This window comes from Mesocricetus auratus, unplaced genomic scaffold (assembly GCF_017639785.1).
Source record: "Mesocricetus auratus isolate SY011 unplaced genomic scaffold, BCM_Maur_2.0 Super-Scaffold_100031, whole genome shotgun sequence".
Classification (NCBI taxonomy): Eukaryota; Metazoa; Chordata; class Mammalia; order Rodentia; family Cricetidae; genus Mesocricetus; species Mesocricetus auratus.
In genome coordinates this window covers 16560793-16575196 of record NW_024429212.1, presented here as the reverse complement: position 1 = coordinate 16575196, position 14404 = coordinate 16560793, and the positions used below count along the sequence as shown (strand labels likewise).

At 45.8% G+C, this 14404-nt stretch overlaps 1 protein-coding gene across 2 annotated transcripts in view; it reads right to left on the bottom strand.

Annotated features, from left to right (window-relative positions):
• The window catches only part of Ephx4 (epoxide hydrolase 4), a 25916-nt gene extending 11568 nt beyond the window's left edge, over positions 1 to 14348 (bottom strand). The window contains exons 1-6 of one of the 2 annotated variants that reach the window (XM_040733462.1): positions 14108 to 14348; positions 12317 to 12424; positions 11800 to 11885; positions 5627 to 5784; positions 5149 to 5277; positions 500 to 603 (exon numbers count right to left, since the gene is read on the bottom strand). In XM_040733462.1, coding sequence (XP_040589396.1) covers positions 500 to 603; positions 5149 to 5277; positions 5627 to 5784; positions 11800 to 11885; positions 12317 to 12424; positions 14108 to 14332 — 810 coding nt within the window. In that variant the 5' untranslated portion in view covers positions 14333 to 14348. The remainder of the gene's footprint in view (positions 1 to 499; positions 604 to 5148; positions 5278 to 5626; positions 5785 to 11799; positions 11886 to 12316; positions 12425 to 14107) is intronic. The other variant, XM_040733463.1, reaches the window with a different exon arrangement.
• Positions 14349 to 14404: the final 56 nt, after the last annotated feature.

Genomic DNA, 14404 nt, shown 5'->3' with positions numbered 1-14404 from the left:
TGCCTGCCTGCTTGTCTGCCTGTCTGTCTGTCTGCCTGCCTGCCTGCTTGTCTGCCTGTCTGTCTGTCTGCCTGCCTGTCTGCCTGCCTGCTTGTCTGCCTGTCTGTCTGTCTGCCTGCCTGCCTGCCTGTCTGCCTGCCTGCCTACCTGTCTGTCTACCTGCCTGCCTGCTTGTCTGCCTGTCTGTCTGTCTGCCTGCCTGTCTGTCTGCCTGCCTGCCTGCTTGTCTGCCTGTCTGTCTGTCTGCCTGCCTGCCTGTCTGCTGCTGTGCTCCCCATGATGGTAAGGGACTGAGTCTCTGCAACTGTTAAGAGAGGCCCCCAGTTCGTGGCTGGCCCTGGTCGCAGGATCTCCTCACTGGAATAGAACAGTGGCTAAGACGTCTCATAATTGAGTGTAGCATTTTTATTTTGCTTTTTTCATTTCTTAAAGATGATTTTGATTAAAAATATTTGTCATAAGGAAGGGCGATTAATAAGATGGTATTTGTTTGAATTACCTTGAAATCGTTAATTGAGAACATAAATTCCGGGAGCCACGGTATTTGGAAGAAGTAATAGAAGCTAGATCTGAGCAGCTGGGCGGGGTGCCGAAGAATGTAGTCTGAAATGAAAGCAACAGGTTAGACATCACCCGAGAGCTGTAAATTAGTTACTGCCCCAGGAACTTCTGACACTGATTTCACTTTTTAAGCAATCCCATTAAAGAATCCACAAGTAAGTAAGGCTTCCATATAACCTTGTTCTTTGATTTTTTTTTCTTTTGGATTGGTACTTCCAGTGTTTAAAAAATGAATAGCACTTTAAATATACAGAAGGGTCCTCTCCTCGAAGCTTCCACTCAGAAGGGAGCCCGGATTACTCTGCTGGTCCTCCAAAGTCATTATCCCACACCTAACCATTTTCTTAGGACTTCATGGTGATGCAGTAATCCCATTCTTTAGAAGAGTTTTCTTATAGACAGAGTCAGATTGAAGTCCTCATCACTGACCCTCAGGAGGAACTGAACCATTTCCTACACATGTATTCATGTATCTAGAAAATTATTCATTCATTGACAGCTTCTGAATCACTGTACACCAGGGGTTTATCAGTGAACCAACAGAAAAAGGCCCCCAGGAGATGTCCTCAGCAGAGAAAGCATTTTAAAGATCACTCCAAGGTCAGCGGTGGGAAGGTCAAAGGGGGTCCTCAAAATGGCAGTGCTGGTGACAATGACCTCAGAAGGATTGTCATTGGGTAAACAGAAGACATCAGAACCTCCCTAGTTCCTGGTCAATCCAAAGAGCCCATATCAGCTCAAAGACACCCCCCAACACACACACACACACACACATACACACACACACACACACTGTCATATAAAACCTGCTTGCTTTTCTGAAAACTTTCTTCTGTCTGCCTACCCCCCCACCACAAACACCCCAGAGATAGCCTTGAATGTTCACACACCCCAGAGACAGCCTTGAATATTTGATCTCCAATAGAACTTTCTTTCTACCCATGGAGTGGGGGACTTTGGTGATTTCACCGTGCCCTGGCTAATAAGTGGTCGAGCAGTTTGTCTCAGGTGCACGAGGCTCTGGGTTCAGTTCCCAGCAGCACACTTCATAAGGTAGAGAAAAGCTTCTCTTGGATCACAAGTGGACACAGTGACCCTAACAACGCTAACAGTTGCTGCCCTCTTCACCACTGTACACTTACATTAGTAAAGCAGCTAAATAATTCAATGAAAAGTCAGATTCGTGGGGCTGGAGGGATGGCGCAGAGTTTAAGAACCGTCTGTTCGTCCAGAGGCCTTGAGTTCAATTCCCAGCAATTACAACCGTCTGTAATGAGATCTGGTGCCCTCTTCTGGCATGCAGATACAGCGCTCGTGCATAAAAATAAATACATCTTTTAAAAAATCAGTTTCATTTAGCAATGAAACAACAAAACCTTAATTTTGTTAAATCTTAGCCTTTGAATACATCCTTTTTAATAGACCACATGACCAGATACGGAGGGCCTGGCTCACGGTGCTCCTCCTGCTCACCTGAATATAAACGTGGAATCAAGGAAAGCATCTGTGACCAGGTGTGGTGGCGCCCACCTTTGAGCCCAGCACTCGGGAGGCAGAGGCAGGCGGATCCCTGTGAGTTAGAGGCCAGCCTGGTCTATAGAGTAAGTTCCAGGACAGGCAGAGCTGTTCCACAGAGAATCCATGTCTCAAAAAACAAAAGGAAAGAAAAACACCTGTGCAGTTGAATTAATGAATGGGTGCTTCATTTTTTAAATTTTAAATGGAATGCCATTTTTTTTACTGGTAAGACCTACTATCTTTAGTCAGCCTGGATGCTCTCTCTGTCTCTCTTTCTCTTTCTCTTTCTATGTCTATGTCTCTGTCTCTGTCTGTCTGTCTGTCTGTCTGTCTGTCTGTCTGTCTCTCTCTCTCCCTCCTTCCCTTCACTTCCTCTCAGGGTCTCACTAGATAACCCTGAAACTCTATGTAGACCAGGCTAGCCTCAAGCTCAGTGCCCTTCTTACCTCTGCCTCCTGAATGCTGGAATTAAAGGTTTAGGTCACCCGGCTACCCAATAATCTCTGGAAAACGACTACAATGGGCAATTTAAAAGAAAAATAATCCACAGCATCTGTTGTCATTGATACAATTCAGGCTTCCAATTGAAAATAAGACTTTTTGGAAACATTTTAATCTGGTATTAGGAGCTAGGAAATTTTTCAACATTGCAGACTTTCCTGAGTAGATGAGGGTTGAATTAGTTAGCCTGATTGTTTAAAAACATGTCGACTTGATGAAGATCTGCATGCCTTTACAATCAATGATGTCTCCATGCACGACGATTCAAATAATTCAGAGGGTAAGAGCGCTATAGAGAGTCACAGATCTCAACGTAACTGTGTCACATTCTTGCTAACATTTATGATTTTTTTTTGGTTTTTCAAGACAGGGTTTCTCTGTGTAACTTTGGAACCTGTCCTGGAACTAACTCTTGTAGACCAGGCTGGCCTTGAACTCACAGGGATCCGTCTGCCTCTGCCTCCCGAGTGCTGGGATTAAAGGCTTGTGACATTACTTATATATCCGCTCATTAAAAAATATATCCATTCATATAAGCAGATGGAAATCAGCCAGGCAATCATGCCTCCCCAGTCGTGGCCAATCAGGACGCATTTGCTATACCCTGTGACCAAGAGGAACATGTTGGCGTCGTTGTAAAGAAACAGGTGGTCACACAAGTTCTCACTCCTCACCCCATCAAAGACAGCTGCTTTTTGCAACAGAGACCATTGCAAAAGGTCACACAGCCAGTCAGAATGCAGAGAACTGCTGACCCTGGGATACTCAGCCCCCAAATGACAGATCTACAACTCCTGCGCCTAGGTCTCAAGAGACGTCAGAGAAGAGGGAGCAGTGGGTAGAAAGATTGCCGAAAGTCAGAGGGCATCAGGAGGTCTGCTGCAAGGTTGCATCTTCGATCTATGGCAGGGAAGCTACACCCACGAATTCTCAACAGCGTTGGCGCCTGCCTGAACAAGACTGGAACAATTCCAACACCAGCTGACACCCCAATATAGTTGGGGGAAATCTCACGGGAACCCAACCATGGGTGAAGGACTACAGCTGCTGAGAGAGAATCATTCTCCCCAGGGATGAGCCCTGGGACTGGTTATCCAGTACCGAGCTGTCAGCCATGTGCACATGGGTAACACTGAACGGACTCAGCGGCCATATTCGTACATTTATTTACATGTGTAGAAGAGGGAGCCGTGTGTTTGGGAGTGGGATTGGACACGGGTCGGGTAGAGGAAGGAGAAGACGGGCATGTGAAAACGCTCCTGCCTTTTCCGATGGCAAATTTGTGTGTGGCCAGATTTCTTCTCACACTTCTGCTCTAGGAACATATTGCGGCAGATTGAAGGCAGAAGCATCGAGGAGAGCCCAGCTGTCTTCTATTTTTTTTTGCAGAATTAAAGAGATTTGTTAAATGCGAAACATCCTTTTCACTAAAATTTGTTCAGCGTAGTTAGTTTTCATCAAAACACAGTGTTTATGTGAACCTGTAATGATTTTTTTAATGGAGGGATATATAAGCATGTATATTCCCAGATCTAATTTCCTAAGTAGTAACCACTTACAGATAAAACCCAGATAAAGAGTCTCCTCCAGGTCTTTAATAATTTTAAGAGAATAAAGAAATAAAATTGAGGGTTAGAAATATTTTTGTGTTCAACAGCTGAAGTACTCAAAGGAAAAAAAGAAGGGAGAATTTCTTCTTGCCAGGATTCATAACTTTCAAAGTACTGCTACCATATTTCCTCCCTTATCCCTCTCCAAGTTAAATGAAATATTGTCCAAAAAATGAAATTATACAAGCAAATAAGAAACTAAATTTTCATTTAAATTTAAATTTAAAATAAATAATAAAAAAGAAAAAGAAGCTTACAGAACACCAAAAAAAAAAAAAAGAAGAAGAAGAAGCTAAATTTTCTTAGCTTTTTTTTCTTTTCAGAAAAGTTAAAATCAGCATTAGGCTGGCATTATAGCTCACTAGCAATGGTAGAGACCTGGGCTTGATCCCCAACACCTGTGTGTGCACATTCAAGCACACACACACACACACATACACACACACACACACACACACACACACACACACAGAGAGAGAGAGAGAGAGAGAGAGAGAGAGAGAGAGAGAGAGAGAGAGAGAGAGAGAGCCTGGGCTTGATGGCAAATGCCTCTAATCTCAGCCTTTGGGAGGATGAGGCTGGCGTATTGAACGCTTAGGTCAGCCTAGGCTACAATGTAAGATCCTATCTGAAAAACTAACCAAATTAAGGTATCTAACGTCACGTATCTGTGCCATCTCGGCTTGGTCGGCTAACTCTGTTGATTTATCCATCTGTAGATTCACTTATTTGTGATATCTCTCACTGTGTAGCTCAAACTGACCTTGAACTCTTCATTTCCCACCCCCTACCCCCACCCCCGTCTCAGCCTGCTAAGGGTTGAGACTACAGACAGGCACCGTCATGCCCAGACTTGCTTGGATTTTTAAAAGATTATGTTAGCCATATTTTGCTGTCTTTAATCCAAAATGCCAGTGGTGCCAGGGGACTGAGTGGTTTAGTAAAAGCGTAAGCTCACCTGTAAACACGCTGGGGTGTGGGAAGTTGATAACAACAAGCTTCATTATCATCTCAGGGTAGCAGATGGAAATCAGCCAGGCAATCATGCCTCCCCAGTCGTGGCCAATCAGGACGCATTTGGTATACCCTGTGACCAAGAGGAACACGTTGGCATCGTTGTAAAGAAACAGGTGGTGACATCATTATCTCACATAAAAGAGTTACATTTCTGGAACTATTCTAACCACTATCTTATCCAGTATTCCCTAAAAAGGACTCAGGTGTTAGGAGTAATTATTGCTCTATCAGAAGGCTAGAATGTGGATCCCAGTGCCCAGTGCAGGCTCACAAACACTGTAACTTTCAAAGAACGTCATGCCTTCTCCTGGTACCTGCATACGTGTGTGTGTGTGTGTGTGTGTGTGTGTGTGTGTATACACCCGTGTGGACACAGAAATGCGTACACACGCTTAAATGGTTTTTAAAGGCTAGCTTACCTAAGGTGTCTAAAACATCCTTTATGTCTGCAATCAGACAGTCCAGTTTATAACTCTCCTGGTGAACGGGCGCATCTGACTCGCCGTAGCCTCGCAGATCCAGCGCGACAACTCTGTACTCACTCTTAAATTCTCTCAGTTGGTGGCGCCAAGAATACCTGAGGGGGGAAAGGAAACATTAAGAATGTTGACCTGGGCCGGGCGTTGGTGGCGCACGGGAGGCAGAGGCAGGCGGATCTCTGTGAGTTCCAGGCTGGGCTGGACCCACAGCCTCCAAAACAACAAAGAGAAACCCTGTCTCGTAAATACCAAAAAAAAAAAAAAAAAAAAAAAAAAAAGAATGTTGACCCGGTAAAGTTGCTTTCCAGAGAGCCTGACTCCCGAGCTTGACCCCAAGAACATACATGTTAGGAGAAAAACCATTCCCACAGTTTTTCCATGTACAAAAATAAGCAAATGTTTACAGATATCAAGAGCAACATTAGCAGAGCATGGAGAGAGGAGCTTATACAGGAATCTATGATTGGTCAGCACAGCGACACCCTGTTTCAGACTCATTGTGATTGGCCAGCACAATGACACCTTATCTCGGTGCTATTCTGATTGGTCAGCATAGCAACGCCCTGTCTCAAAACCATAGGCGATCTTACCATTCAGGCTGTAAAACTCAAGATGTAGACAGCACCACCAATTAAAATGAAAAACAGAGGCCTAATCCATCAAAGTCCATAGTTCTGGAAAAGTCTCCACATGTACTAACTTGGCTCTTTGACTTCTGTTTAGTTCTAGAAAAGTCTCCACATGTACTAACTTGGCTCTTTGACTTCTGTAGTTTTTCTTACTGTTCTTGTTAACTGAAGTATGTCAACCTAAGGCATGGTTTTTTTGTTTTTGTTTTTGTTTTGCAAGCTCACTCTGGGAAAGGCTTGGGGGCTACCCTGAAACCTACCACCAACCTCTGGTATCTACACATACCCATATGTGCAAGTGTAGTTCACACATGTATGCACCACACATACATGCACCAAAATAAACTAACAAGACGTACCATACAATCCAGCTGTGCCGCCTCTTGGTGCGTCTGAAGGAGTCTAAAGGAGCATCCACAGAGTGGCATAACACGTGTTTATCCAAGTACTTTTTGTCATAGCTAAGATATGGAATCAGCAGACATGCACATAAGCAACTGGCTGGATGTAGAGACATGGTACAACCACCCAAGGGCGTGTTTCCCTTATTATTTACCCATAAAGAAGAGTGAGGTCATCTTGTTCTCAGGAAAATGGTGAAACTGGAGACATCATGTTAAGCAAAACAAGCCAGTCTCAGAAAAGCAAACATGGAATGTTTTCTCTTCTTTCCTCCCGCCGTCCTTCCCCTCCCTTCTCTCTATATCATATCTATATATGATATGTATCTATTATATATGACATAAAGCAGAACTGTTTAGAGGAAGAAGGGGAAGAAGGGAAGAGTTGAAGAGGAGCAAGGGAGTGTAACAGGGGACAGATATGAGCTAAATATGATAATGTATATCACAGTGAAACTTAGTAATGTTGTATATAACTAAAATTTATTTTGAATAATGCAACCATTGCTATCAATGTGTGAGAACAAGACAGCATCCCAATCAATTCTGAGAACTCTTATATGGGTATAGGTGTAAATGCATGCATGTGCACGTGTGTGTGTGTGTGTGTGTGTGTGTGATCAACCTAGAGTTTTGTTCCTCAAGTGCAGTCCACCTTGTGTTTTTTTATTTTTTTTGTTTTGTTTATGTTTTTCAAGACAGGGTTTCACTGTGTAGCTATGGCTGTCCCTGAACTTACTCTGTAGATCAGGCTGGCCTTAAACCTAGAGATCCTCTTGCCTCTGCCTCCTGAGTGCTGGGATTAAAGGTGTGCACCACCACTGCCCAGCTAGTTTTTGTTTTGCTTTTAATTTTAAAGATTTACTTAACTCTCTCTGTGTGTGTCTATAGAGGAGCATGTGCGTATTAACGCAGGTGTCTGTGGAGTCCAGAAGATGGTTTTAGGTGCCCGTAGAGCTGGAGTTATGGGTGGATGTGAACTCTTTGATGTGGACGCTGAGAACTGAACTCAGGTCCTCTGAAAGATCGGTAAGTGCTCTTAATTGATGAGCCATCTTTGCAGCCTCCACCTTGGTTTGTTTGTTGTGAGACAGGGTCTTTCACTGGCTCAATACTTGAAGATTTGGCTAGACTGGATGGCCAGTGAATTGGAGACCTGCCTGTATCTGCCTCCACAATGCTGTATTTCACGTGTGGTCCCTAGCTCTTTTACATGGGTCCTGGGCTTGACCTCCACAATCCTGGGTTTCAAGTGTGGTGCCTGGCTCTTTTACATGGTTCTGTCATACATTGCAAAAAGCAACAACCCTTATGATACTGAAACAAAACTATGTTCGCAGTCATTGCCTTAAAAAATATTTGTGTGTGTGTGATAGTGGTTTTGTTATTATTTTCCAGAAACGGGATTGTGTTAGATGCCCAGGCCTGTGCTAGCACAGATGTCTTGGCCTTTCTACGCTAGGATCACAGGCATGTGCCACCATGCTTAGCTCTCCTGACAGTTTTAGATAATAGCAGAGAAAATAAACAACAGCAACGACACAGTCTCATCCCCTGCTATTCCTGTTAGGACATTTCAGGATCCTGAGATACTTTGAGGTGGGAGCATCCTTTCTCTCCTGGCCACGGAGGCTGAGGCTGCCGCCTGTCCCTGCTGTGCTGAGCTCAGGATGTGGCGTGTACACTTGCTTCTGCATGTGAGTAATGGCAGTGTCCCAGACAGCTGCAGATGGAGGGGACTCACAGAAATTGCCTGGGTCAGCTCAAAGTATTTTTAAAAGAGATGCAAATTGAGGCAGAGGGAGAGGGGAAAGAATCATCTTTTGACAAAGAGCCATATTTTGGGCTGATTTAGCTAAAGTTCCCACAGATGTGTTGTCTCATCTAACATTTCCTGTGGGTTTAAGATGCAGGATCCATGTAATAGTACACATTAAACACTGCCGCTTCTCAACAGTCTCGGGTTAGCAATGACACATCCAGATGGTACATTAGACTATGTTGGTGCTTCTGGGGCTTAGAAACATTGTAAGGTTTTCCTTGCATTGTCTTTTCTTCTGTGTGTTTGCACCTGTGTGATTGTCTGCAGAGACCAGAGGAGGATGTTGGGTCCCCATATTTGAGCAGTGGGTGCTTTATCCACCGATCGGTCTTCCCAGTCCCCGAATGGGCAGACTTTTAGCATCTACTGGGGCCATGTGAAGGGATTTCCACACACACTTTGAGCCCATCCTCATAACACCTCCCCAAGAATATTATAAGTGATATCTAGGGTTCCTGTTCTATTTTGCTTTTCTGTCACGGCAATAAATCATTCTAGCCATAGGCAGGAAGACACCCCCCACCCCCTTTATACTCGGATACTTGGCTAGCTTTCTTGTCTACTTCAGGCCTGTCTGTTTAGCTATGGTGCTGCCCATAGCAGGGTGGGACCTCCTGCCTCAATTACCAATCAAGGAAACCTCTCAAAGACATGGCCACGGGCTGCTTTGATCTTAACAATTCTTCACTTGAGGTTCCCTCTTTGAGTTGACAACAAAAGCCAACCAGGACGTTCCTGTGACCCTAAGTGGACTCACTGCTTTTGCTACTCTGGGCAAATATGATTAATACTTCAGAATAACATATCATAGTAAGAGGTCCTGCCGGGCACTACATGAGGTAAGTGAATCCCTACACAGGTCTCAAATTGTACTGGGAGCTTTTTTTTCCCCTCTTACTTAATTAGGTTGTCTCCAGATGGAGGAATGGCAAATTTATTCATGCAGCTAAATCCAGAGTGGGGTGGAAACCTTCAAGTATGAAAGTCTTCTCGGGAAGATACCTATGGGTTTCTTGCACTATAGAAATTAGGATATAGGTAGCACCATCCAGCGTCCTTTCCTTCCATACCAATACTTTCTAGAACAATAACCTTCTCAATGCACTTGTCCACAAGCTCCCTGTCATTCATAAAATAATGACCAAATTGTCTCAAGGTAATATTCCTAGGCTAGATGCATTTAAGGTTACAGGAGTGATCAGACTGTGACACTGTGTCATAGTGTTGATGTGGCTGGTCTGTCTGGACAGGCGGGGCATCTGTTTCCTCTGTCACGACTCCATGTGAAGCCTTCTGAAACTTCCTGGTAGGTGGAAGAGGACAAACTTCCCAGACAGAGGAGGGCCTTTCTCTGGTCAATGGTATGTGGGAAACTCTGCACCCCTGCAAGAACCTCCAAATAAGCTCTCGGGGCTGCTTAAATCAAGACACAAAATCCTTAGGGCTCTTAAGAACCTGAAAAGTTTGTAATGCTAGAATTCCAGACACCATGAGACAATATTCTACTTTTGAGTCAACCTACAGAATGTCTTTTCTAATCCACTCCTCCCTAACCTAGCTAGTTCGTGAACCACCTGAAGGTCATACCCCCCTGCCGACAAAAAGGTCTTTCTCCTCACCCCAGCCTCTTCTATCTCTTTTAGATATGCTAATTGTTCTTAATTGGATGTTACTTTCATCTGGGTCCTTTGGGACCATCAGAGAATGGGAACTATCCCCCTCCATCACTGATATTGCCTATAAATATCCCTGGATTCATATTCTGAAACAATTTGCTGAAATGACAGCTGTCTTAGTTTGGGTTTTCACTGCTGTGAAGAGACACGGTGACCAAGCAGCTCTTAGAAGGAAAACGTTTAATTGGGGTGGTTGCCTTACAGTTTCGGAGGTTCAGTCCATCACCATCATGGTGAGGAGCCTGGCAGTGTGCGGGCAGTTGTGGTGCCGGAGCTGAAAGCGCGGTCTCTTACAGGCAACAGGAAGTGGACTGACAGTCACGCTGAGGGAAGCTTGAGCCAAAGAGACCTCAAAGCCCACCCCTAGAGTGATGCACCTTCTCCAGCAAGGCCACTCCCTCTGGGGGGCCATCTTCTTTCAAACTACCACAATGGTATTAAGAGAAAGGGCTTTCTGGAGAGGGATTAAGTCACGAGGCCCTCATAGATGATATTAACAACCCAACCCACTCAAGAGAATTAGCTAGCCCCCCCCCTTTCTCCTATCCTTCTACCACACATTGGTGGTATGATAGTCGCTCTGAAGGGCAAAGCAACCAGGCAGCATTTTGGGAAAAATGGACTGGGCCCTTAACAGACACTGAATCTCCCAAGGACAAGCTTGGACGTCTTGGCCTCTAGAACTGTGGGCAGTAAATTTCTGTTCTGGCATTTTACTCTAACCACACAAATGGACGAGGCTAGTAACCACTATGCATTTTTGGCTATCGGGGCATTTTTTTTTACTTTAAAACATTTAGGTCTTTAATAGAGTCTGTATTCTTATGTGCCTGTGGCCACGTCTTCTCGACAAGCCGAAGGCCTCCTGTCAAGTATTCCAGGGATGTGGTTTTCTCAGACCTCCTTCCTTCACCGGGGCTGTATTTTTATTTTATTCACAGTGGGTTACTCTGCAGAAAATGTTTTGTATCTTGAAATTTCAGAAAACTGAAGACTTTTTTTTTATATTCTTCAGAGAGTAAGGCAGACTTGGGGTGGTGGTTGCCGCTCTGCAAGCATAGGTGGGGGGAACCGGAAGAGGAGGGGGTCTGAGTTTAAGGCCAGCCCGGGCAGCAACACAACATGACACTGCCTCAAAAAAACAAAAAACCAAAAACAAAAATTGTTTTGGGAACATTCAGGAGTAATCCACCCTGGGAGATGATCTGGCATCACAAGAAAGTGAATTTACTACTGTAAGACAGTTAGGATGCTTGCTCTGGCAAAACTTGTGGTGACAATTAACGGTGACTGCAGTAGTGTCACCAGTAGGGCTTGTTAGACACGATTAGGACGTGAGTGATCCTGACCTCACTGGGCTAAGGGAAGATTCTGTTGCTTCCTTGTCTTTCCACGCCCTGCCACATGATGATGTCTCAGTGAGTGGCAGCTCACACCAGCTCTTGGGTCTTGATTTTGGGACCTCACACCCTCCAGACGTAAGAGAAAAAAAATAATAACCTATGCGTTTTACAGCAGCACCAAATGGACTAAACCAGAACGTTAAGTGTTCATGGGAAGGAAACAAGTCGGTTGGTAAATTTACCAGAATTCTGGGAATCCGTGAAGCAGTAGCATGAGCGGTCTGCCTCTTTCTCCGGCGGCAACATAGTGAAATCTTAACCCCGAATCCTGGAAAGCATGGATAATGTGACAATCAGTATCGTCCAACTGAGACGATTAGAGTTTCCACGGAGCCAAAAACATTCTCACTTGAATTACTTTAGCATTAAGGAATAAGTATTAATTTAACAACATGAGTTATCAATAGGATAAATGGGCCAATTCACCTTTTGGGGTATTCCCTTTATAATGTCCCTCTTCTTTGTTCTACCACGGGGGTGGGGGTGTCAATGTGTGTATTTTGAGCTTCTGAAGCAACACCACAATGGCGTGTCACGTTTCATCCCCTGCAGGATATGTGAATAATTCTGATCTGAATTTCAGTGTTGCTAAGTCTACCTCGTGTGCTCTGCTCGGCTCGCCCGTCTGAAGCTGTGCCATCCATTATGTAATCCACACCCCTTCTCTTATTTTTAGGTATCTCCTTCCCACACCATTACCTTGAGTGTTTCATATATGGTCCCCTCGCTGCCTGTTCCTCTTGTGTGTGCTTCTAACAGTGGGACGTGCCAAGTGCCCCGGACTTCACTGTGCACGTGGGAGATGAGCTAGCCCAAGGGAATGAAAGGGGGGTGGGGATGAGAAGAGAAGAATACAGCAAACGCCAAGGAAACAGGAAAACAGAAGAAAGGAAGAAAAGCAAGGTCCCTGAAAGTATGAACCGTATTAGAAGTCAGGTGCGGAGCGTGGACCCTGGGCTTTGACGTGAAAGAGTCTGGCTGGTCGTTTCCTTCAGCTCTGTCGGTTTACAGAGTTAGGAAGTGAGGCCCAGGGGCTGAGGCTGTGGTGCAGCAGAATGCATGCTTTTTTCAAGACCCTGGCTTCAGTTCCCAGTACAGCAACTCCCTCCCCAACACGAGGCCCAGACATGTCAGTCACTTCGGACACAAAAGTAGTTGGATACGGCTGTAGCTCACTGACAGAGCCTTCGCCTGGCATGACCAAGGCTCTAGGCTGATCCCAGCATCACTAAATAAATCATCAGAAGTAGAGAAGAATGCGGTGACCACGTGACCAGGACCACCTGTGTGTCTGTTTCTTGGTTCTGGGGAAAAAAGGAAAGGCATTCTGAGGAACTCAAGATGACTCATAGCCTGCGTTTTGTCCATAAGTTTTTAAAAAATGGTTTTAGTGGTGCTGAGTCTTGAAGAATAAAATGCTATGTCCGACGGACTGGATTTAATAAATACTTTGCTGTACTGGGTATATGCCAGGTTGGTAGCTACAATAATGAATTAAACTAAGCTCTAAGTCTGTTGAACTTGGATTCATTTTTCTGGTTTTTGTTTTTGTTGGTTTGCTTTTTTTTTTTTCAAACGTGAACGCTCCTAATTCTTATATTTGTTTCAGGCTCCTCCTGCCTTTCTGAATCCTAGTTGCTGGGGGGAATTTAGCTGCTGACGGAAAGCCAGAACTCAGTAACACAAATATCTCCTGGTATGTTGCCTTTGAGAGGCCCGTGAGTCAGACTGCAAGGCGTATCACGGGGACTATTTCACTCCACCACCTGGCGTCAGGAAATAGAACGTCTGTGGGCTGTGGCAGAAGTTGGGACAAGCATTGACAATGACAATGACAATTGACAATGACAACATAAAAAGGTGTCTGTATGGTTGACACCTTTTTAAAGCAGAGCGAACGAAGCTCTATTAAAGAAAAGTGGACTTTTCATCCCATTCCTCAGTCCCCTGACTGCTCGCAACACCGGCATTCCTCACAAACGGACACCATTTCTTTACTGTTTAGAGCTGCCTAGGCCATCTGAAATCCGAAATGACTTTCCAAAGAGCTGTCCTTTCGCTCCATCTCAAAACCTGGACAAGCCTAAACCAGCAGGACACCGCCAGGAGCATTGTTCTGCAGCTGATCTGAGTCCTAAGGGAAAGGGGGTGCACAGGAGACTGCTTCTCCTTGCAGTAAGAAAGGGGGTTGAATTATTCTGAGTTGCTTCGGCAGAAGGAGGATCCGGTTAGAGAAATTCCACATTCAAATAGTCTCCCCCTCGCCAACCCACACGCGCGACAAGGAGAAAGCAGACAGACATAAACCGAGCCCCTGTCCAGCCCCCAGCCCTGTCCCTGCCTCCCCTGGGGTCCCCCCGGAGCCCACGGTGTGTCCTGGTAGCCAGGACGCATTTCGGAAGAATCAGCCCGGCGCCCTTGGCGCCCGCGGCTCCCACCGGCGTCACGTCCCCCCCGGCCCCCCTCCCGCCAGCGCGCGCCGGCCTTCACCTTGATCCGCACGTAGCAGTGGGTACCCAAGGAGGGGTCGTTCAGGCACGCCGGAGGGTTTGCCCTGGCCGTCCGGCGGAAGGTCTGAGCCGGTGCCTTGCCGATGCTCCACAAAAGTTTGAGCAGGTGGACGGAGGCGCACAGCCCGCAGTAGCCGTACACCAGGGACCAGTACAGCAGGGCGCGCAGCGCGGGCACCAGGCGGGGCGGGCGCGGCGGGGCCATGGGGCGGCCTTGCGGGAGCCGAGCTGCGGCGTCCCTCCCGCGCCTGCCGCCCTCCCCGCGCGCCCGCCCGTC